The 23,775-nt window shown below is 34.9% G+C and overlaps 3 protein-coding genes across 3 annotated transcripts in view; 2 read left to right on the top strand and 1 right to left on the bottom strand.

Moving 5' to 3' along the window:
- Positions 1-13,767, top strand: part of LOC123697537 (thyroid adenoma-associated protein homolog) — a 29,139-nt gene extending 15,372 nt beyond the window's left edge. Inside the window, exons 19-27 of the mRNA XM_045644082.1 lie at positions 3,940-4,320; positions 5,087-5,233; positions 7,039-7,158; positions 8,237-8,340; positions 9,178-9,262; positions 9,575-9,747; positions 10,094-10,779; positions 11,253-11,686; positions 12,540-13,767. Of these exons, the coding sequence (XP_045500038.1) occupies positions 3,940-4,320; positions 5,087-5,233; positions 7,039-7,158; positions 8,237-8,340; positions 9,178-9,262; positions 9,575-9,747; positions 10,094-10,779; positions 11,253-11,686; positions 12,540-12,815 (2,406 nt within the window). The 3' untranslated portion in view covers positions 12,816-13,767. The remainder of the gene's footprint in view (positions 1-3,939; positions 4,321-5,086; positions 5,234-7,038; positions 7,159-8,236; positions 8,341-9,177; positions 9,263-9,574; positions 9,748-10,093; positions 10,780-11,252; positions 11,687-12,539) is intronic.
- Positions 13,768-15,946: 2,179 nt separating this feature from the next.
- LOC123697393 (poly(A) RNA polymerase, mitochondrial-like) lies at positions 15,947-21,981 on the bottom strand. Its single transcript, XM_045643889.1, has 7 exons — positions 21,840-21,981; positions 21,596-21,771; positions 20,885-21,205; positions 19,727-19,855; positions 18,185-18,396; positions 17,561-17,793; positions 15,947-16,963 (listed from the first exon to the last, which is right to left on the bottom strand). Exons 1-7 carry the CDS (start codon positions 21,931-21,933, stop codon positions 16,308-16,310), a joined length of 1,821 nt encoding a protein of 606 aa, XP_045499845.1. The 5' UTR covers positions 21,934-21,981; the 3' UTR covers positions 15,947-16,307.
- A 273-nt stretch (positions 21,982-22,254) lies between these two features.
- Positions 22,255-23,241, top strand: LOC123697241 (ribosome-recycling factor, mitochondrial). Its single transcript, XM_045643680.1, has one exon. The coding sequence runs from the start codon at positions 22,380-22,382 to the stop codon at positions 23,133-23,135; it is 756 nt and encodes a 251-aa protein (XP_045499636.1). The 5' UTR covers positions 22,255-22,379; the 3' UTR covers positions 23,136-23,241.
- Positions 23,242-23,775: the final 534 nt, after the last annotated feature.

Raw genomic sequence — 23,775 nt, 5'->3', positions numbered from 1 at the left:
CATGAAAATGATGAATGGAGAAAAAGTTAAAATAAATTCTAACGACGGTGACTCATATCGCGCTATTACCAAGCATTTGTTACAGAACAACTGCCTTTGGTATTCTTATGAAAATAAACAAGAAAGGCCGATTAGGGTAATGGCAAAAAACCTGCACTCCTCATATGTGCCAGCTAGAATACTTGAAGACCTGACATCTAAGGGATACAAAATCCAGGACGCGGTCAACAAACTGAGCTGGAAGAACAAGGAACCCTTAAACATGTTTATGCTCTCTTTCGATAAGGATGAGGACATAAAAAAAATATATGGAATTAACTCTATATTAGGCTGTAAGGTGGACATACAGCCCCTGAAAACATCTAAGCTGATACCACAATGCAAAAGGTGTCAAGCGTACGGCCACACACAAAAATACTGTTCAAAAGAACCCAGATGTGTTAAGTGTACAGGCAAGCATTTAACAAAGGATTGCAATAAACCAACTACAATGAAGCCAAAATGTGTTCACTGTGGAGAGCCTCATCCGGCTAACTATAGGGGATGCACAGTGGCTAAAGAACTTCAAATTATTAAAAACAAAAGCATAAAAAGGAATGCGCAGCCAAATCTTCAAATTCCAAACAAAGAAAAAGTAACTAAAGTCAGCAAACTTACAACAACAAAAGAACTTTCGTATGCATCCGTGACACGAGGAGCGCAGCCACAAACATCCTCACAGTCACACAATAAGCCACTAAACCAACTTATGGATGAAAAAATGAATACCATCTTAAAGCTTTTAACCTCGTTTGATGAGAGGCTTAAAAAACTTGAGGAAAGCAATAAAGGAGCTTCCAAATATAAACAATAAAAATGTCGAACACATTAAAAATTATGGCATGGAATGCAAATGGACTGCTAAAACATCAGAACGAACTAACAGCAGTCCTAGACATAGAAAACATTGATGTATGTCTCATCTCAGAGACACACTTCAACAAAGAATCCCACGTAGAAATCAAAGGCTACAAAGTTTATCACGCGCTACATCCCCATAATACATCAAGAGGAGGAAGTGCTGTCATTATAAAGGAGAACATCTACCATTATCAAGTAAATAAATACGAAAAAGAAGAAATACAAGCAGTGGCGGTCAGTGTAAAAACTAAGCATTGTCCTATAACCATTTCATCCATATACTGTCCACCAAGGTATTCCTTGAAAGCAGATCATTACAAAAGCCTTCTACACGTTCTTGGAAACAGATTTATATTAGGAGGTGATTTTAATGCTAAAAATGTATACTGGGGTTCAAGACTGACCACAACCAAAGGAAGAGAGTTACTATGTGCTATTAGAGATACACAGTGTAAAACTTTATCGACGGGGAAACCAACCTATTGGCCAACCGACCGACAGAAAAAACCAGACTTAATTGACTTTTTTATTTATAAAAATATATCACAAAATTTTCTTCACATTGAGGAAGGTTATGACATGAGCTCAGACCACTCGCCTATCATACTAACTATAAGTGAGAGCATAATAATGAGGGAAAGCCATCCTACTTTAGTAAATAAATATACTAATTGGGAAAGCTTCAAAAAGGACTTGGAATCTGTGATAGAATTACAAATTCCTTTAAAATGCCAAGAAGATCTGGAGCATGAAATCAGAAAATTTATTGTCGATATACAGAAAAGCGCTTGGAATAATACACCTACTGTTAGAAAAAGCAAAAGATCCAATAATTATCCGCCAGAAATAACAAATCTTATAGCCAAAAAAAGACAACAAAGACAGATATGGCATCATACGAGATTTCCACATGATAAAACAGTCCTTAATAATCTTACTAAAAGACTGAAAAGAACAATTCAAAAGTTTCAAGATGAATCAATGGATATCTTCCTTAGTCATCTAACTAGTGATCGTACAACAGATTACTCCCTTTGGAAAACCACAAAAAGTTCAAAAAAACCAATGACGCATATCCCACCAATTAAAGATGTGAATGGGAAGTGGGCAATCAGCAACGAGCAAAAAGCAGCAAGATTTGCACAACATCTGGAGCAAATTTTCAAACCCAATGAAGAGAATGAACACTTCGCTTTAGTAGAAAAAACAGTAAATGATGAGCTAGAAATAAGACTAGTCACTCCAAGAGAAGTATCCAGTGAAATTAAACGACTTAGCCGAAAGAAAACACCTGGCTATGATCTCATTACTGGAGAAATCCTTAGAAACCTTCCGCGGAAGGCTATTGTCAAACTAACTACAATCATTAATGCTACCTTTAGGCTTAAGTGTGTGCCTGATGTGTGGAAAATAGCCGAAGTAATAATGATACCAAAACCTGGTAAACCGCCACATGAGACTACTTCATACCGGCCGATCTCTCTGCTGCCGATCATGTCAAAATTATTTGAAAAACTATTCTTGAAACGGTTAAAACCCATAATCGAGGAAAGAAACTTAATTCCTGAGTACCAATTTGGATTCAGAGAACGCCATTCTACAATAGACCAAGTACATAGGATAACCAATATAATTGAAAAGGCTCTAGAAGAAAGAAAAGTTTGCTCCACGGTATTTTTGGATGTGGCGCAAGCATTTGATAAAGTATGGCACGAAGGGCTTATATACAAACTAAGAAATATGCTCCCAAAACAGTTTGCTGACATCTTAGAGTCTTACTTATCACAACGTATGTTTAGAGTAAGGCAAGATGATGCATATTCAGAGCTTAAGCCTATAAAAGCTGGAGTACCGCAAGGAAGTGTCCTGGGTCCTATTTTGTACTTGTTGTACACTTGCGATATTCCTGAGTTAGAAAACAACACCATTGCAACATTTGCGGATGACACAGCTATAATGGCTACAGGTGACACTCAAGAAGAAGCAGTAGAAAAAGTTCAGACAGCTGTTAATACGATCTTTGACTGGACGAAAAAATGGAGAGTAAAACTCAATGAGTCTAAATCTATTCACATAGACTTCACAAACAAAAAGCCAAATTATCATCCGGTATACATAAATAATCATGTAATACCTTATCAAAATACAGCTAAATATCTGGGTATGACTCTAGACGCAAAGCTTCGCTGGAAGGCTCATGTCAAAAAGAAACGCGAGGAGCTAGAGCTTCGCTATAAAGCTATGTACTGGCTAATTGGCAAGCATTCTTTACTCTCAAAGCAAAACAAGTTACTCTTGTATAAACAAGTCCTTATGCCTTTGTGGACTTATGGTAGTCAGCTTTGGGGCTGTACCAAACAAAGCAATATCACTATCATACAACGATTCCAAAATAAAGTACTGAGAGAGATCGTGAATGCTCCTTGGTACATTAGAAATGACGACCTACATCGGGACCTTAAAGTAGATCTCGTCACGGACATAATTAAAAAGAACGCCGAAGCTCACGAACGCAGACTTCACCATCATGTGAACGTCGAGGCTATCCAGCTCCTTGACAACACGGACATAGTGAGAAGACTGAAAAGGACAAAACCTTTTGAGTTAGTTTAGTGAAGTGTCAGTGCAATATAGTGAGTGCTATTCATAAAGAACACATGAACAAAGTGTCTTCGCCTTAAATAGAGACATTAAGAAAAGTGTTAATGGACACATTCTTAGACATACTATACCTAGCAAATTAAGTTAGATTTATATTACTCATTAGCCTATAGTAAAAGGCTAGATCGTAATTTTCACTAATGATACCTTAGGTTCATTATTTTAGGTTAAAAAAAAAAAAAAAAAAACATCTGTCAATCGATTTTTTTTTTTAATTTTTTTTAATTAAATATAATTTATTATGTAAACAATAGAGAAATTGATATTATAGTATACTACAATACTAAAATATAATGTACGAGCAGTTATTCATGTTCCAAGTTATGCTTTTTGCTGTGTTGAATATGGTCAATAATAGTTATTTGTTTTCTTTCACAGGCGTTAGTTATAACCGAATTGAAAGTGACTGGTAGTCCCAAAGGATTGACTCGGTGTATGCGACAACTGCTTCAACTGGCCACAAGTGGGGAGAATAGTGGGAGTGGGGGGAAAAGTGGGATTACAGACCAGTGTACAAGTGGGATTGGGAGGGAAAATGTGACAAGTGAAATGGAAAGTGGGATTCAAGATAATGAAAGTGTAAGGAGTGAAATTGGTAGTGGGATTGAAAGTGGGATTCAAGATAATGAAACTCGTGCGCACTGTGCGAATATATTGCGTGCTTTGTACCGAGATGCGACGTTGGATGATGTGGTGGCTCCGTTCATAGCGGATGGACTGATGCTTGCTATTAATGGCTTCGATGGAGATACTTGGATGGTGAGTACTTTTTACCAACTGACTTTAAAAAGAGCGTGTGTATCGAGCAGACGTGTCAGAAGTGAAACTTTGAAAAAACTAAATAATTATCATAAAAATTGGTTCGTCCGATTAAAAGTTCTTAAAGTAAATTTCAAGGTCGCGTTATGGCAATACCGTCACGTTATAGAATACAGTGATGATTTAGATGCCTTTGAATCTTGTCAAAGAAGTTTCAATTCTGACCCGTGTGATCGATACACATACTCTTTTTTTCTATTATATTTATATTATAGAAAATATATGTAATAATATATTATACAATAGTTTGATCGACTATAATAAGTACAAGTTTTAAGAAGTAATGCGTTTTATTTGGCTTATGTTAATGTTACAATGTATTATGAAATGAAATGATATGAATTTTTATGAAGTATGTATAATGTATGTGAGAGAATTATAACAGTGTAGTTGTTATGTGGCTATACCTTCCTATTACAATGTACTCTATGGTGTACAACATAATGTCGATATTGAATTGATACGGAATGCATGGGGTTACGGGCCATACTATGGTTTATATTCCTTGAGTTAGTAGCTCGATGATGTACTACCATCGACCGCGCAAGATATGCGCACTGTGTCATAATTTTAATATTATTTCACCTATCTACCTAATTATAATTAATTATGGAGAGATATTATTTAAATTCTCCGACATGTACATATGTTTGTAGTATTTTATGTAGTGCTTTTCTGTATTTTTACATATAATTTACATTAACAGGAACGCAACTCATCGACCCTGCTGTTCAGTGCGTTATGCGTACGCATTTTTACCGTATCCCGTTCCCGCTCGCAGGAGAGCGCACGTGATCGTATGACGGGACGGATATTCTTCTTGCGATACCCGAAAATGGCCGATTTTATGCTGGTATGTGAAAGTTGGGTTTTTGATAAAAAATATATTTTTATGTTTTCCATTTCTTCAGAAGATTACAAATGGATTTTTTTCAATATTCAATTTTACAATTGTTTTATTATACAGACAATAACTTTGGGCTTAACTTAACAATAACATTGAACACAAAAATAATTGATGTAAAAACACGCTTATTCTCATGAAATGTATTGTCAACGATCGACATAATTGATTAATTGATCGAATAAGATTACAACATTTGTATTAAATCTATCGGTTTAAAGTGGCTCAAATCGAGTGTAAAAGAGTTGGTTACATACTATTACTACTACGTACATACATACATATATTTACATGTATGTTTATACCTCGTGTGTTCATAAGTTTAGAGACGAACTTTGTAGTTAAAAAATAAGATAAAATATCACTGGCTGATATTTATTTCTTTTTCCAATTTTGAATTTAGAATGTTTACTTTTAATTCCTTTGATTTTCAAATTCATTTCTTTCAATTTTCTCGTGATGGAGGGAACTAAAGAATTACGTGCGACCGTGATTTCGCTGTTTAAGGCGGGGAAAAAACCAATGGAGATTTTCCGTGAGGTGAAAATTTTTGGTGTGAGCCGTAACTTCGTATATTACACTATCAAACGATACAAGGGGACTAATTCTTTGCAAGATCGCCAAAGAAGTGGCCGGCCACGCTCTGTGAGGACGCCTGCGAATATCAAAATCATCAGAGAGCGACTTCGCCGAAATCCATGTCGCACTCAGAAAAAACTCGCACTGCAGACTGATATTTCGCGCGTATCAATCAATAGAATACTGAAATATGACCTTAAGGTAAAGGCGTATAGCCGTAGGAAAATGCACTTTTTAAACGACCGCCTTCGTAAATTGCGACGCGAACGTTGTCCAATACTGCTTAGGAGACACGATGCGAGGAAAATACTCTTTATTGATGAGAAAATCTTTACTGTCGAAGAAAAGTTCAACCGACAAAACAATAAAGTGTATGCCAAAAGTAGCAAGGACGTCCCACCTTCAGTACGGAATGTCTTGCGTACTCATCATCCGGCTAGTGTGATGGTATGGTGGGGAGTTTCGTATGATGGTGTCACTCCGCTGCATTTCTGCCAACAAGGTGTCAAGGTGAAAGCCAAGAATTATCAAAGTGATATTTTAGAGCCTGTTGTGAAACCCCTGTCTCATACTTTATTTCACAACAAGGATTGGGTTTTCCAGCAAGACTCAGCGCCATCTCATAAGGCAAAAACCACCCAAGCTTGGTTGAAGGAGAATGTGCCGGCCTTCATTGCGGCTAACGAATGGCCCTCCTCCAGCCCCGACCTTAACCCGCTGGATTATTCTTTATGGACCGAATTAGAGCTGAGGGCCTGCCGAAAGTCCCACCGAAACTTGGAGTCACTGAAGCGAGCTCTAGTCCGAGAGGCAAAGCGAATTCCATTGGAAAAGATTCGTGCCGCTATAGATGACTGGCCAAATCGTCTGAGGGCCTGTATAAAAAATAAGGGTGGACATTTTGAGTAATAATGAAAGTTTATTGTTTGTTAATACTCACTTAATATGCTGTATAAATTTTAGAATTATAAGTAAAATATTACAAAAGATATGCAACTTTTATTTCGTCTCAAAACTTATGAACACACGAGGTACAGATGAAGCAAAAAAAACGTGTTAAAAAGGGAGCCTCTCAATTTGTGTATATATTTTTATGGTTGGTTCATTTGAATTTATTTTCGACTTTTTATTTGAAATCCAGTGCTTTCAATAAATATTTATATGTATTATTACAGAATAAGCTAAGTGAAGCGCACCAGAGCGGTGTGTTAGTCCGTCAGTCTGTATACCCGGTGCTGCTGTTGCTGGCCAGACTCTATCCTTCCGCTTTGGAAGGAACTGTATCCAATATAAAGGTATTAAGATATTTATTACTGTATGTTTTTTGGGTTTTTTACCTTAGAACTTTCCACTGGACGAATCGATTTTGATGATTCTCAATTTATTTGAAAGCAAGTACCTTTTGTGTGGTCTTATTTAAATTTGACCAGCCCCTACAATGATTTATTTATCTATGTATACTTAGAAGTCGAGAAAGTGATATAGATTTTTTACCATTCTGCTGAGCGAAAAGCTAGTGTTAAATAAACATTTAAAAAAAACCTTTAATTCACATATAAATATACTTATTGTTTTATATTTAATTATTTAATTCGTTCGTTGAATTATGAGATAAATTTTGTATTCAGTGATTTGGCAATAAATGGGTTTGTGTAAAGTTGGCGTCGCGATGAACTTTCGCGGGCAGTGGATGAAACTTGGATATTTTAGAAGAAAAAAGTTCATCACGACGCCACTATCCCATACAAAAGTACTTACCAATACCCCTTTTTAGGGTTCCGTAGCCAAAATGGCAAAAACGGAACCCTTATAGTTTCGTCATGTCCGTCTGTCCGTCTGTCCGTCTGTCCGTCTGTCACAGCCGATTTACTCGGAAACTATAAGTACTACAGTGATGAAATTTGATGGGAATATGTGTTGTATGAACCGCTACAAAAATATGACACTAAATAGTAAAAAAAAGAATTGGGGGTGGGGCCCCCCATACATGTAACTGAGGGATGAAATTTTTTTTTTCGATGTACATACCCGTGTGGGGTATCAATGGAAAGGTCTTTTAAAATGATATAAAGTTTTCTAAAAAACATTTTTCTTAAAGTGAACGGTTTTTGAGATATCAGCTCTCAAAGTCGTAAAAAGTATGTCCCCCCCCCTCTATTTTTATAACTACGGGGTATAAAATTCTAAAAAAAATAGAGGTGATGCATGCTAATTAACTCTTTCAACGATTTTTGGTTTGATCAAAGTATCTCTTATAGTTTTTGAGATAGGTTGATTTAACTGTAATTTATTATATTTGCTGCTACGGAACCCTTTGTGCGCGAGCCCGACTCGCACTTGGCCGGTTTTTTATCTTTGTTTCCTAATTTGTAGCTAACAACCTTCATCCCGTCAGTGTTGCGATGCGCCGGCAGTGCCGTGCTCAAAACTCGACAATTGGCGGCCAGAGCCATCGTACCGCTTGTCTCACCTAACATGTACGTATATAATATACTAGCTTACCGCCCGCGGCTTCGCCCGCTTTCTCTAAAACGATTTGAGATTTAAACTATCCTATCTCTCAAGTTCGATCGAACTGCACATTGTGTGCGGATTTTATTATAGTCGGTTAAGTGGTTTAGGAGTCCATTGAGGACAAACATTGTGACACGAGATTTATATAATATATTAAGATTAAGATATCCTACTTGCTATCCTATCCTTCCTACTAATATTATAAATGCGAAAGTTTGTGAGGATGTGTGTGTGTTTGTTACTCTTTCACGCAAATACTACTGAACCGATTACAATGAAATTTAGCACACATATAGAGGGTAACTTTGATTAACACATAGGATAGGGTTTATCCCGAAAATCCCACGGGAACGGGAACTATGCGGGTTATTCTTTCAAAACGCGGGCAAAAAGGGCAAATTATTTAAAAAATGTTTTTAAAAATACAGAAAAAGCACGCTTCAATAAGATAAACTCATCAAAGAGCAACTATAGAGTTTCTTGCCGGTTCTTCTCCATAGATACTGCTTTTCGAATCGGGGGTAAATGTTAAAATATGTAATGGCGATTCAAAAGTGCTTCTAGAAGAAGTCTAATAAGTAAATGTAAATGTTTAAGTTTGAGTTCATGCAATTATTGAAGTGAATCTTCTTCAGGCGCGTTGGGAGTAAAATTTCAAGGTCGCGTCATGGCAATACCGTCACGTCATGGAGTAGCGACAATTTTGGTATCTTTGAATCATGCCATAGAAGTTTCACTTCTGACACGTGTTCTCGGCACACACGATCTTTTTCATATTAATATAACACATAAAATTTCAGGTACATATCTCACATCGAGTCGATGTTGAAAATATTGGGTGATCGAAACATCAAAAGGAATTATTGCCATGGTGTTATTTTACAGGTAAAATTAACTTCAACTGTAACTTTATCTGTGTAATAAAAATGAATCACTATGTCTTGTGAGGCGTTAAACTCGAGAACGGCTCGACTTTTTCGGCTAATTTTTTATAACGTTTTTGTTAAGGCATAAAGAAGTTTCGTGTACGTTGCGTCGTATACGATACGTAAGTTTCGTATACGACGTAATAATGAAACGAAAGATGAAAGATAATAAAAAAAATCATTTTTTTATTATCTTTCATCTTTCATGTAAAGGAAACTTCTTCATTTCAAAGTGATTACTCAATATATCAATATATGTTTTATTTTTCAGCTAATAAAACTATTAGAAGCGAAACCGGACATACATACAGACGAACATACACAAAGAAATCTGTCTCGTCTCGTATTGGGTAGCTCCTGGGTGGTCAGTCAGACATTATCCAAACTGCCCTGTTATTTGATCACTGATGACTATGTTAAAATGGTCGACTTGTTTATATGCAGGTATTTTAAATATATATTATCTACATTAATATTATAAAGTTGATTTTGTTTGTATTGAATAGGCTCCAAAAGTTCTGGATCGATTTTAATGATTTTTTCATTTATAGAAAGGTATGATTTCGGTGAACGGATTTCATTTTTGTATAGATTCAAAATAAATAGACATTATCTATACTAATATTATAAAGCTGAAGAGTTTGTTTGTTTGAACGCGCTAATCTCAGGAACTACTGATCGGTAAAACCGCGGGGCACACCTAATACTAGATATAATAAAATTTATTTAAAGAAAAAACGTAAAGAAGCATTATGAATGTATTGTTTTAAGAAAACTATGATTTTTCCAGATTCCCCTCGCCGTTAAATACCGAATTCATCAAAGAAATGAAACCGCTCTTACGCGATATATTATTTAAACGACCAACGTCACAAATAACCTCAGGCAGAGAAATGTGTCTCTCGAGCATCGTCAAAATATACCTCAAAATTCTCAATATACATAACGATGTTCCCGAAACGTGTCTGTTTGTACAAAAATGCCTAAAACACGACACCTACGAAGTGGTTCTCGTAATAATGAACTATTTATTAAGTATACACGAAGAAACCGAAGAATATGAAAAATTGTCAATCCTGGAAAACTGCTTAGAACAACTTCGGAAAAATTATAATTATGTGGAATTGTTGTGTGATATATTGAAAAATGCTAAATACCTAGAGTGCTCCCAGACTGCCTTGAAATTACTGAATTTAGAAGATTCAGAAGCGAATATTGTGGCGAAAAATGATTATTTAGGGCAAGATCAAAGTGAGGCAGTGACCCATATATGCTTGAAGAGCTTGACTAATTTTGTGAGCAAAAAACTAAGAAATAATCGTGTGGATAAAACGATTTTGGAGGAAATAAGGACGATCTATGGATGCTCTTTTTCTGATAAAAGCGAAGAGACGAGAGGCGTTGTTGTGGAATTTCTGGAGAAGAGTTTCGATCGTTTGTTGACTTTGAATGTCGATTTGAGGGGAAAAGAGTTATGTGAGTACCGTTCGAAATGTTTAACTTAAACTTAATTGTAATACTGACATGATTTTAAAAGAGCAACTATGGAGTTTCTTGCCGGCTCTTCTCCATAGATATTGCTTTCCGAATCGGTGGTAAATGTTAATAATATGTTATGACGATTTAAAGGTGCTTCTAGATGAAGGCTTCTAGAATTTAGATTTTATGAATATATTGATTTGAATTTATATTTTCTAATGCATTAATTGATGTCAGAAATTGGCGAGCAGTAACTTTTTAATAACAATAACGGTTTATTATGTATTTGTAATACGCTTTTATTACCTTCATCTGTATGTTTGTATATAATCGACTCTGTTAAACTCGATACACTTTAAATTTAATATTTAATTAAAACTTTCCACACACGAATTCGAAGCGTGATTTTTAGTTTTTACAATAGAAATAAATAATCATATTTTACAATAATTGAAATTATTTTTTTCCAGTCGAATTCAGAGCAACGGTGTGGGCCACGCTAGTTATACTCCTAGAGGACGACGAACAAACATACAGACAGAGGATCTCCAACGTCATCACCAACTCGACTCTACTCGACACATTTGACAAGGACCAATTGGGCACAGCTTATAAATTCGACATGTCATTCGACACAGATAAAAAATGCACAGATAATGAAATGTCAATTGTGACAGGTCACGGGTGCACGTCAAATTGTACAGACTATAAATTTGACACGTCATTCGATACAGATAATAAATGTGAAGTATATGAGGGTATGGTGGAGGTGATACCGAGCAGGGCTGTGGAGTATTTGATGAAACTGATTGAGAAGACAAGCGATGGTATGGAGTTGTTGTGTTTACTGGCGCTGCTGGACTTCAAGTCGGAAGTATCTCTGTACGATGAAATAGATGATGAGGTAAATACATTTTTCTATACGACTTTTAAAGTCAACACAAACACATTTCCTTCATTTCTACAATTATTTTTATTTATTTATTTACTCTTCAATAAAACTATACATAGAAAACTTATTGCTAATATATAGAACAAAAAAACAGTATAGTTTATTAGGCGGCCTTATCACTTAGAAGTGATCTCTTCCAGGCATTCATAATCATAGAGACTAAATTAAGATTTTACGTATAATCTATACAAATCAAGTTGACAAATATTTTCAAATACGCCATTTGTTACATTATTGTAGAAAAAAATTAAAAAATTTGTGGATTATTAACGACAAACTATGGTGTAAATTTACTTTTAAATTCAGAGGAACTTTGGCTATAAAAGTGATATCAATAATACATAACTAATTTAATAAAAGTTTTTTTTTTTCAAATATCTTCAATACGTCTTAATATAGGGAGGATTGATGGATGGATGTTTGTTACTCTTTCACGCAAATCCTACTGAACCGATTACAATGAAATTTGGTTTGTAGGTAGCTGAAGACCCAGAATAAGACATAAGCTACTTTTTATCCCGGAAATCCCACAAGAACGGGAACTATGCGGGCTTTTTCTTTATAAACGCAGGCGACAAACAAGTATTATAAATGCAGATGTTTGTGAGGAATGAGGATGGGTGGATGGATGTTTGTTACACTTTCACGCAAAAACTACTGAACCGATTACTATTAAATTTGATATGTAGGTAGCTGAAGGCATAGAATAGGACATTTTTTTCTTTGAAAACGCGGGCGAAGCCGCGGGCGGAAATCTAGTTATTTTATAAAGTTTTAATATAAAAAACTAATTAATTGTTCCCAGTGGCGTGTGTTCGACACCAACGAGCGATACAACATATTCTCCGAAGAGACTTTCCTCACGGCGACCTGCGCACGAGCACTCAAGCAAAATCACGATAAATCTATTTGCGAATATATAAATAAAACTATAAAAGATCCACTGTATATGGAAACCTTCGAAAAACTGTGCAATCAGAACCTTGTCGCGTATAAAAGTTTAATTTCCAAAAATAATACTAATGGTGTGATTAATCCAAAGATAACGATGTTGTTTGAAGATTTATTCACTTTACATTGAGGTTTTATATTGTACTAGCTGTGCCGCGCGGTTTCACTCGCGTTTCTCGACTCCTGTTGGTCTTAGCGTGATGATATAGCCTTAGCCTTATAAATAGGCATCTAACACCGAAATAACTTTTCAAATCGGACCAGTAGTTCCTGAGATTAGCGCGTTCAAACAAACAAACTCTTCAGCTATATAATATTAGTATAGATTCATATTGCACTGTACTGTGTACTTCTATTCATAACCACTAAAACATCTCCCCGAGAACTCTAACTTAAAAATTAAATCTAATTGATAATTCATACAATAATTATATCCAGTGATATGGAATGCAATTAAATTTTACTGTTTGAACTTTCTATAAATATATAAAATGTATTTTAACTGAATTTTTCAAGAAAGTCGATTGTACAAATATATTGCATTTTTTTCTAATTGGAGGTTGTATTGAGAACGTGGTTTCCTCACATAATATAGTGAGAGACATAATATAATAACGATTTTACTAGAACAAATATTAACATTTAGAACTAAATTTTCCCCTTATTTGGAGTAGAACAGTAGGTACTCTATTTGGGGCTATTAGTCGTTTTGTTATTTTCATCATTTTAATTTCACCAGAAACTACCGAAACATGCTAAACTTATTTTTTCGAATTAAAACGCGTTCTTATTATAGATATCTATTTATTGTTACTTTCTCTTTATCGAGTAGAAATAAAAACTTATAAATATTTTATAATTTTTAGATATTAAGATAATGTAAAGACTACTAAGAAAATAATACTCATAATAATTGTTTAACACGGCAATAAAATGCAATAAAGAAATAATAGTTATCTTAATTTTAGGCTCGGTTGCACCGTGTTACTTTAGCAATTAGAAACATGTTAAAGTAACGGTTAGGGAAAATATGAGTTGCCCCATTTGACACTTTTATAGCAGACGATATAATATTAACACTAATTAACGTGTTTCTTTAGCTATAGCACACCCCGGACACTCCATACAAAATTATAGTTTTGACAGTAACACTGTAGAGACTGCAAATGTGTGTGTAAACTCTTTATGGTTGGCACATTTGTGACTAGCGTAAAAAAAAACTCGCGTTTTTCTGATGAAATACATCCGTAAACAGCACAATATCTAACCATTTTCTACGAAAAACGATAATCACAAATCCAAAATAATAAAATTGCTTTAAGTCAATTTGATTAATGTTGTCAATCTTCGTTGCGTTTCGTCTAAGACGTCGTTGGTATCGTCCTTGCGGGGAAATGGGTACCATAACATGTCTGATCGTGCGGGGTGAGGTAAGTGTTTAATTTTTGCGGGAGGCGGAGAGTGTCCGTTCTGTAGCGTTTAGCTACTATTATGTATTCTGTGGCTATAGTTAATGTTAAATAACTGTCAGAAGCGTCGAATACAAAAAACTATTGAGAACATCAACTATGCTAAAAAATACGTTGGTGTTACCCATTTCGCTGTCACTGTTCGAGTCACCGTTACTGTTATTGTTAAATTTGACATTATATTTTAACCATATTTTACTATAGCTAAAATATGGTGCAACCAAGCCTTAGAGTAGTTTTGTTAGATGGTCTATTTTTGTTATTTTTTCATTATTTCATAATAATCTATAATTCTAAATGTAAAATAAATTAAAATAGCACAAACATCTGTGTTTTAGATTAATTACTTAAGGTGAATACATTTCTGTCCTGACTTTGTGATTTTTAATTATTTCGTAGTAGTTAGTACAAACTTTATTTGTAAGTAAGAAAATAAATATACTCAGAAAATATTATGTTGTTTTATTTACTTCGTAATCGTACTGAGGGCTGATGTGTAATAAGTTGGGACCGCGAGATTTCTCCCACGGGCAAAAGCAAGCTATAACTGTTTTAACTTAGTCTGTTGATCATCAAAATCCATTCAGTGAAATTCGTTTGACATAGTATCAAGTGGACATACATCCAAACATTCTCATAAATTTAAGTTTTTGATATTTTTGTAAGATAAATATAATATAAATGTAATATGTATTTAAATTTCTGATAGCCAGACAACTTTTGGATTTGTTCCGTAAACAGAACAAATCCCACAGACAAATCCGAAAGCTAAAGCTTATACTGTGCCAATTAAAATAATAATGAATGTTTGAAAATATCAAATATGTGTCAAAAAGTTTTCAAAAATGATGCTCTCAATCATTTCATCAGCAAGTCGTAAAATGGCTCTTAGCATAGGTATCTTAATAGGTATATTATTTGAGGTACAGTAAAACATACGATTGTCGTATGTTTTACTGTTTCGCATTAACACGGCAATAAGTATATAAAAATATATTGGGATATATAGACATTATATATACATACTAGTGGTCCGCCCCGGCTTCGCCCGTGGTACGTATTTATTATCCTATATCCTTCTCCTGGCTCTAAACTACCTCCCTGCCAATTTTCAGCTAAATCGGTTCAGCCGTTCTTGAGTTATAAGTGGAGTAACTAACACGACTTTCTTATATATATTATATAGATATTAGCAAACATAATATGTTATATTAAAGAATTACAACGTTTTAAACTTACTAACAGAGCGATAAATACCTATGTAGAAACAAGCCTACAATTACAGAAGCCCAACTACACAAAAACGAAATTAACATATTCACTGCTGACCCCATAAATGTTTTAGAGCGATTCGACTACGAGATGAGTGTTTCAACACCATCTATGATCAGATCACATCATTGTCCACACATAAGGGTAGGCGCAGATAATATGGCGAAGCGCAGCACAGCGCATGACGTTATGCGCTAGACTGCGCTAACTCGACTCACTCATCGTCATTCGTTTTGCAATTTATCGATACACGTGTACCAAGGCGGATGGGCGTTAATCTTTAATGAATTGTAGGCATACGATTCTCAAAAAGTATCTAGTTTAATATTATACATATACTAGCTCTGCCGAGTGGTTTTACCCCCATTTATTATACTGACCAATCAATATTATGCTGTATAGCACAGGATTACCGAATATCTGTATTTACGATAATTTCTACAAAGATACTGTGAATTTATTTTTTCTTAGCATATCACTTCAAATTATTGGTTTATTTTTAAATAATAAAAAACGCAAAAATATTTCAATTGTTTTATTTACTCTAATTCTTAGGTCACTAATGCATACATTAGACTTTGTTCATAAAGGATATATTTACAATAATTACTTAGCATAGATTCACACTGAAGATACAGGAAAACATGAAATAAACTTATGCAAAAAAAAAGCAAATAAGTATACTGAGATATTTATATGAATAGGATTTTAAGATACATATAGTAAAAAACTTCGATTTCTTGAAGGCCATACACTATACGGTTGCAAAAAAGGAAAAAACACTGCTTTTTTGTATAACACTATTTATTTACACCATCAAATACAGGTCAATCAAACACATTCAACAATTTCGCTAAAACCCTTCATACACAAAGCAACGATCATAACAATTTATTCCTTCGTATCCTATACACCTCCTTCGCCACTTGCGTGTTTTTGAACTTCAACCTCCTCTCCTTTTCCTTTACTTCCTTGGCCTCTTCTTTCATTTCCTTAACACTATCCTCTATTTCCTTGTCAGTCTTTACCAATTTCTGCATTTTACTTTTAAACCCCGCTTCTGGAGACGTTCCATCGTCTGCGAATAAATCTTTTACTGAGACCAGTCTATGCGTATTTCCGACTCGGAGTATTTTCTTCAAGTCTCGAGAAGATCGTCTCTCTATGAGCCCGAGGATGCCCCAGTCTTCCGTTTTCTTTCCATCCAGGATACTCTCCAAGTGCCAAGCCGCATTTCTGACTTCTGTTTTCAGCCGTTCACATTCTTCATAGCTGACATTTCTGCTCACGTTTAAGGCTGGTTCTAGTGGGTTTACTATGTATAGAGGTTGTCCGTTCGGTTTTCTCAAGGCCACTCCTTCGTTGATGGAGATGGCTTTATCTTGGAAGTTAAATTGCGCGTAAAACTCGAAGAAGTGGTACAAGAGAGTTTGCAAGTCGTCATCGCTTTGCCCGTAGCTGTCTGCGGGCAACTTATTGAGGTCGCGGAGGAATGTGCAGTTGAGATTCTCTTCGGTTATACGGATGTCTTCTTTCCCTGAAGAAAAATGAAAATACATATTAAAACAGATTGAAACATCCTTAGTTTTAAAGACCACAAATATTTAACTTAAGAAACGAAACAGATAATATTATTTATTTATTTATAATAAGGTACGCTAATTAAAAGGTACACCATTTTAAATATAAGTAACTTTAATTTTGGCAATAACTCGCTCACTGTCTGACAAACAGTGGCGTTTTACTGTAAACAGTACAGTGTCTACTCACTTGCTGCTTCAACCTGCAGCTATTGCAGTAATAATACAGTGTCTACTCACTTGCTGCATCAACCAGCAGCTTTAAAAGTAACAGTACAGTGTCTACTCACTTGCTCCTTCAACCAGTAGCTTTAAACGTAACAGTACAGTGTCTACTCACTTGCTGCTTAATTCAGCAGCTTTTGCAGTAATCATACAGTTTCTACTCACTTGCTGTATCAACCAGCAGCTTTTGCAGTAATAATACAGTGTCTACTCACTTGCTGCATCAACCAGTAGCTTAAACACTAACAGGACAGTGCCTCCTCACTTTTTTTAAGCACCAGCAGTTTTGTAACTTTCAAGTTAACTTATAACTAGAAGATTTTACACACCAGCCATATCAACAAGCAGCTTCAAATTTGGCAGGATCCGGGATCCTTGTCTCGGCTGCTGCAGGAAGAACAGCACGAGCAGCGTCAGCGGGAAGTTGGTGATCCACCGTCCCGGGTGCGGTGTGGTCAGTGCTGTGGCTCGGGCCCAGCGACGTACTGCGACTGTGAGCGGCCGGACCCTAGGGTCCAGGGATCCGAGTTGCCAGAGCAGCTCTGACATGTACACGCCGGACCTGCATATTTAAAAACATCATTACAGGCATACACGACAAGTTATTGTGCAGACATTATACTGCTTTAACAGGAAAAATAACAACATGACATGAATTTAGCAAAACATGTTGCATTTTTTTTTAAATTTATAACTGTTGAAAGCTTTAAATTGGCTATTAGTTATTTTGTTTCTTTTTTTTGCCTATTCTTAATATTTGTTACGCTTTCAAATTATTAAGTCAAAAAAAATACCGGCCGAATTGAGAAGCTCGTCCTGTTTTTTAAGTCGGTTCAAAAAGAAGAGAACTTGCACTTTCTAATATTACAAATGAATTTCATGAAACTCTGTTACCATAAAAACCTATCAATTTATGAAAAAGCACAGGAATTTTTTACCACATAAATACCTACATATTATTATAGCAAAGATCGCATTCCAGATCGCTGATCTCATGCGAATACTTCACAATCGGGACCCTAGCGTTTAGAATCCTGGTGACCCTGGCGGCTCCTGGGATCCTAAGTTCTAGAAGAGATGCCACCAGCTCCATGTGCCGTTGCCAGGGGCTGCGACCACCTTCGTACTTCCTCTCTTGGTACACCAGCCGACGGTTTTGGTCCATCTGAAGATTATAGTTAAATAATAAGATTAAGTGAAATTATTATTACATTGTTTCAATCTTTTTCGGTGTGTGTGCTGTATGCCACGTGACAGTCAATCGCGAAGTAGGGATAAAAGCTATTTTTACTTTAATGGAGTTAAATGTGTATCATTTGAAAAGAAGTTTCAATTTGACCGTGGTTTCATAAAATCACACAATACTCTATTTGTTTGGTAATTAGATGAAACATTTTAATTTGATTATCTCATAACTGCACTTGACGGACGTTTAGGAAAAGTTAATTCTCAGTATAATATGTGATATATGTATTGGTATTTTTACGAAATTATAAACAATGCGTTAAATTGCAAGCGAATGCTACGGATCACAAATTTTCAATAGTTCACTATGTGGCGAGCTAGGTTATAATCTAACGGGTTTACAATAGGAGACATCAATCAAATAAAGTCGTGCTAGTTACACCACTATACCACGAGAATGGCTGAACAGATTCTGCTTGGATTGGGATAATAATTTAAAACATTTGAAAACTTACACAAAATTATCTACCCTTCGGGCACCGCGGCATCTTTGCAGCGGCCGGGTAGTAAAATATAAATAGTGATCATAATATACACGCGTCTCTCAGATTTATTTGTTGCAATAAATATTTCTTGAATAAAATTGTATTGCAGATTAAGACATTGCTTTTATTTGCATTGGATGTGTCTTTATGATTTTTATAGATAAATAAATATGTTTTGCATAGTTAGTTTTCAACACAGAGCGTGTCGCGTGACTAGCTAACTACCCGCGTCTTTCCTCGCATTGTCAAAGAAAATTAAAAATAACTCCATCCATCAGAATTTCTAAAGTAAGGAGTGATTCAAATGCCCGTCATAATAGATTATGAGATATTTTATTGCGGTAAAAAGTATATGCTAATCTCTAACTTAACTATCATACTTATTATCCGATATGTTATATAGCATTTTCTTTTATGTCATATTATAGATGAACAAATAAACACATTTGCGCATTAAAAAATGAATAAAAATATTACTTATTTTTTTAAACTTTATTTTGCACTAGCTGTACTCCGCGGTTTCACCCGCGTGGCTCCGCTCCTGTTGGTGTTAACGTAATGATATATAGCCTATAGCTAGCCTATTCCTCGATAAATGGGCTATCTAACACGGAAAGAATTTTTCAAATCGCACCAGTAGTTCTTGAGAATAGCGCATTCAAACAAACAAACTCTTCAGCTTTATAATATTAAGTATAGATGAAACAAAATACCGCGAAGAGCCAATAACGACAAATTAAGAAACATAAATACAGATACCCTTACCATCTCCTGTGTCACACTATTAGTCAGAACGAGATCCAGGTCACATCCCATTTTGCCGAAGCCGTTGACTGACGATCCAAAGGGCTGTATCGCTATGTTCGCGTAGAGACTGTTTATTACTACTTCTATCTGAAATTTGGGGAAAGTGTTCTTATTATTTGTTAATTACAAATGCAGTTTTTTAAACTAGCTTTACACCCACGGCGTCGTCCGCGTTATCCGTTACTTGACAAATTATATACTACAACCTTCTAGAGAACGACTCTATCCAGTTGTGAAAACCGAATTAAAATTGGTGAAGTAGTTTTTGAGTTTATCGTGAAATTTATAACATGCAGTGATTCAACATCATCAACTTTATTTTATTGGATAAACTTATACACAACTAGGTTTCCGCCCGCGGCTTCACCCGCGCAGTCAAAGAAAAACCCGCATAGTTCCCGTTCCCGTGAGATTTCCAGGATAAAAAGTAGCCTATGTCCTTTCTCGGGTATCAAAATTCAAAATATCTCCCTACCAAATTTCATGAAAATTGGTTCAGTAGTTTAGGCGTGATTGAGTAACAGACAAACAGAGTTACTTTCGCATTTATAATATTAGTATGGATTTTTGCATCATAAAATAGGCTATATTTCATTTTATACTAGCATAATGGCTTCGCCCGCATTATAGCAATAACAGCACAATTTATCGAAAAAAAAATAACTACAAATATAACGGATTTTAAACGAGTTTTATTAATTAATTGTATAATATAACTAGGTTTCCGCCCGCGGCTTCGCCCGCACTGTCACACAAAAACCCACATAGTTCCCGTTCCCGTGGGATTTCCGGGATTGCGTCATTTTCCCGGGATTAAAAGTAGCCTATGTCCTTTCTCGGGAATCAAAATATCTCCATACCAAATTTCATGAAAATTGGTTCAGTAGTTTAGGCGTGATTGAGTAACAGATAGACAGACAGAGTTACTTTCGCATTTATAATATTAGTATGGATTTAAGTTTTTACCTACATTTTAAGCAAATTACTGCTAGCGTCCTCGTGGGAAAACTTATGGTAGTGACTTAAAATTCCATACTATTCATTCATAAATTCATATATTCGAATTGCCTGACCTTTCTACAAAAATATTCAACAGTTAATTGCATCAAAACTAACCTGTCTAGCGACCATATACCTCAGCCTTACGTCCATGTCGTTCAACTTGGTCCTATCATATAACATCTGTATCTGCTGAGACACCGTTTCACAATTCAATAGTTCCTCAAACAGCACATCGTCTTCCACCTGTGCAGTACCATTTGTGATCGCTAACATCTTGTTATTTGATGGAAACCTTTGTTTCCCACCTGGAGCTGCTCTGAACCATAGGAAGGGAGACTTTACGGCCATCACATCAATGTCTTTTTGGTGCGCGCTGCATGTACTAAGAACTTCTTTCATGTTATCCTCTGTATTGAACTCAATGAGCATGAAATGCTGGAAATATAATAAAAATTGAGGTATGTGATGATAGACAAGTTATTATGTAAAAAATAATCTGTTATACATTTATTAAAAGCAGCCTTATCTTTACTTTTACAGCTGATGTTTATTTGGTTGAGTGTACAAGAACTATTGTTTCAAAATGGATATTATTTCTGTATTCAATACTGTATTTATCAAGGCTATAGGCTATATTACAAACACAGAAATAAATAGGAAAGGATTGAAAAATATTGAGAGGTAAGTGAAAAAAAAAACCCATTACTAATTAACTATACAGTGCAGCCATAGACGAAGTTGCATGGCTACGATAGTTGCTTACGAATAAAAACTGTAACAAGGTTTTACAGACGAGCGAACTGTCTTAAATTATAGTTGGATTACCTCATCATTTGAATTTTTGTAGTGGTGTACATCATTAATTGTTGCATACTTAGAACAATATCCATATAATTCATTGAACGACGATTCAGAATGCACTTGTACTACAAGGCTTCGACGTGCCTCAGCTTTCCTTTGAGCCACAACCTCATCAAAACTGATAAACTTCTTCGGTGTATCTATAAGTATACATAACCTCAATCATATTTCGTTACATAAAAAGCAACTTACAATAACAATAAAATACCTGATTGATTTCTAAAAAATAAATATTTGCAATATGACGTATTATAGGATTTCCTATTAAGACAAAATTTTACTGTCTGAAAAATTACAGACATTTTTAAAATTGTTTATAAAAATAGGTTAATGTTATGATCATGTCAGTTTTGACATTTGTCGCAATTCAATTTGACATGACACTAATTGTTTAGGCGGAAAGTAGGTATATCACAGAATAATTAATAACTGAATTATAAAACGAGCTCCCAAATATTATAAATAATTAATTTCATAATTTGATCTACAACACGGAAATATAGACATACATATACTTTCATGGTCTACCATTATCCGTGTACCTACCTTGTTACATCCTTTAATTGTTATCTGTAGGATGTGTCAAAGTTCCACTGTCAACTCGAAGACTGTCAAAGTCAAACTTATTTATTGTCTTAACCATAGAGGAAGGTCTTAACACATTTTTAATTTTTATTATTTTGAATTTGAATTAATTTTATTTAATAAACACGTTTATTGTTGAATCTTATAAAATTGGTTAGTGAAAATGGGGACACGATTACTTCAAAGATTGATTATACCGATAGTAACGAATACAAGAAATGGAACCCCTAACCTTTTTCGAAGTAACGTAGGAATTATTTCTGTGAATACAAATACAATCGGAATAAGGAATTATGCTAAAAATAAAGACAAAGGTAAAGATAAGAAAGGTAAGGGTGCGAAAGTTGAAATAAACCCAGCTATGATGGCGGAATTAGTAGATGTCGATAAACTAAAAAACCGATGCCAAGCAGCTATCGAAAAAATGAAAGATGACTTTGCGAAGAATCTCTCATTACGATCAACAACTGGCTCGATTGAATCTCTAGCAGTCAAATATGAAGGCAAAGATTATGAATTACAGGAGCTTGCTCAGATAATAAGAAAAAATCCAAAAACACTTGTCATAGATTTTACATCGTTTCCTCAAGTTATACCTGATGTTCTGAAGGCAATACATGGTTCAGGATTAAATTTGAACCCTCAGCAAGATGGAACTCGGTTATATGTACCTGTGCCTAAAGTGACAAAAGAGCACCGTGAGGCTTTAGCAAAAAATGCCAAAGCATTATACATAAAGTGCAGAGATGCTATGAAAGATGTACAGAATGAATTTGTTAAGAAGACCAAGAAACAGACTGGTGTGTCTGAGGACTTAGTTTTTAATGTCACTAAGCAGATTGGAGTTTTATGTGAACAGTATCAAAATGATGCAAAGAATATCTATGACACCAAACATAATGAACTGGTGGGAAAATAATATAGAAGCATTTATTTGAAAGACTTGATTTTTCTATGAATTATGTTATTCAATGAATAGTTATTTAGTATAGGACATAAGATCATAATAAACTTTGTTGAACTTATGTTTTTGTTTTTATTACAAAGGTTATCTATAAAAATAATATGTATGAGATTAATTTATTGTATTATGATTAAATATTACCATTATTTATGTGATTGTGTACTACTGACATGGATGTTGCTTTTCAGTTTTCAATACATGTACATTCCAAAATATAAGACTTCAATGCAATCTACCTGTCTATGAATGAGTTTACCACTAGAATTAACATACCTAGTAATTTTGTTCTATACAAACAAAAATCCGTTTTTTTTCAGTGTCGGGGTCGCGGTTATTTATAGAATTAATCAGCGGTGACAAATACCTAAAAACCCTCTTATTAGATTAAATCCTAATTTAAGGTATGTAGACGTAGTGCAGTCTTCTCTTTTCCTTTAGAACAGGTAGTCAAAGTTTAAAAATATAAAATTACACAGTCTACGAAATTGTATGAACAATATTGTTATTTCTTATGATAATTGAATAAAAGATGTACCTACTTAGATGTTGCGGGATATTTTTGTTAGTTTTGTGAATGAATGTAGGTAATATTATG

Source organism: Colias croceus, chromosome 14 (genome assembly GCF_905220415.1).
Source record: "Colias croceus chromosome 14, ilColCroc2.1".
NCBI lineage: Eukaryota > Metazoa > Arthropoda > Insecta > Lepidoptera > Pieridae > Colias > Colias croceus.
Note: the sequence above shows the minus strand (reverse complement) of the source record. Positions and strands in the feature narration are given on the sequence as shown.

What these genes read in the sequence shown, in the direction of transcription:
- LOC123697393 (XM_045643889.1), bottom strand. Translation starts at nt 21,933, where the DNA reads ATGTCTGTAATTTTTCAGACAGTAAAATTTTGTCTTAATAGGAAATCC. An exon ending in GATCTTTGCTATAATAATAT is followed by an intron (nt 17,794 to 18,184) that starts GTAGGTATTTAT and finishes TTAAATATGCAG; the next exon opens with GTCCGGCGTGTACATGTCAG. An exon ending in GCTGCTTGTTGATATGGCTG is followed by an intron (nt 16,964 to 17,560) that starts GTGTGTAAAATC and finishes ATTTTTCTTCAG; the next exon opens with GGAAAGAAGACATCCGTATA.
- LOC123697241 (XM_045643680.1), top strand. Translation starts at nt 22,380, where the DNA reads ATGGGGACACGATTACTTCAAAGATTGATTATACCGATAGTAACGAAT.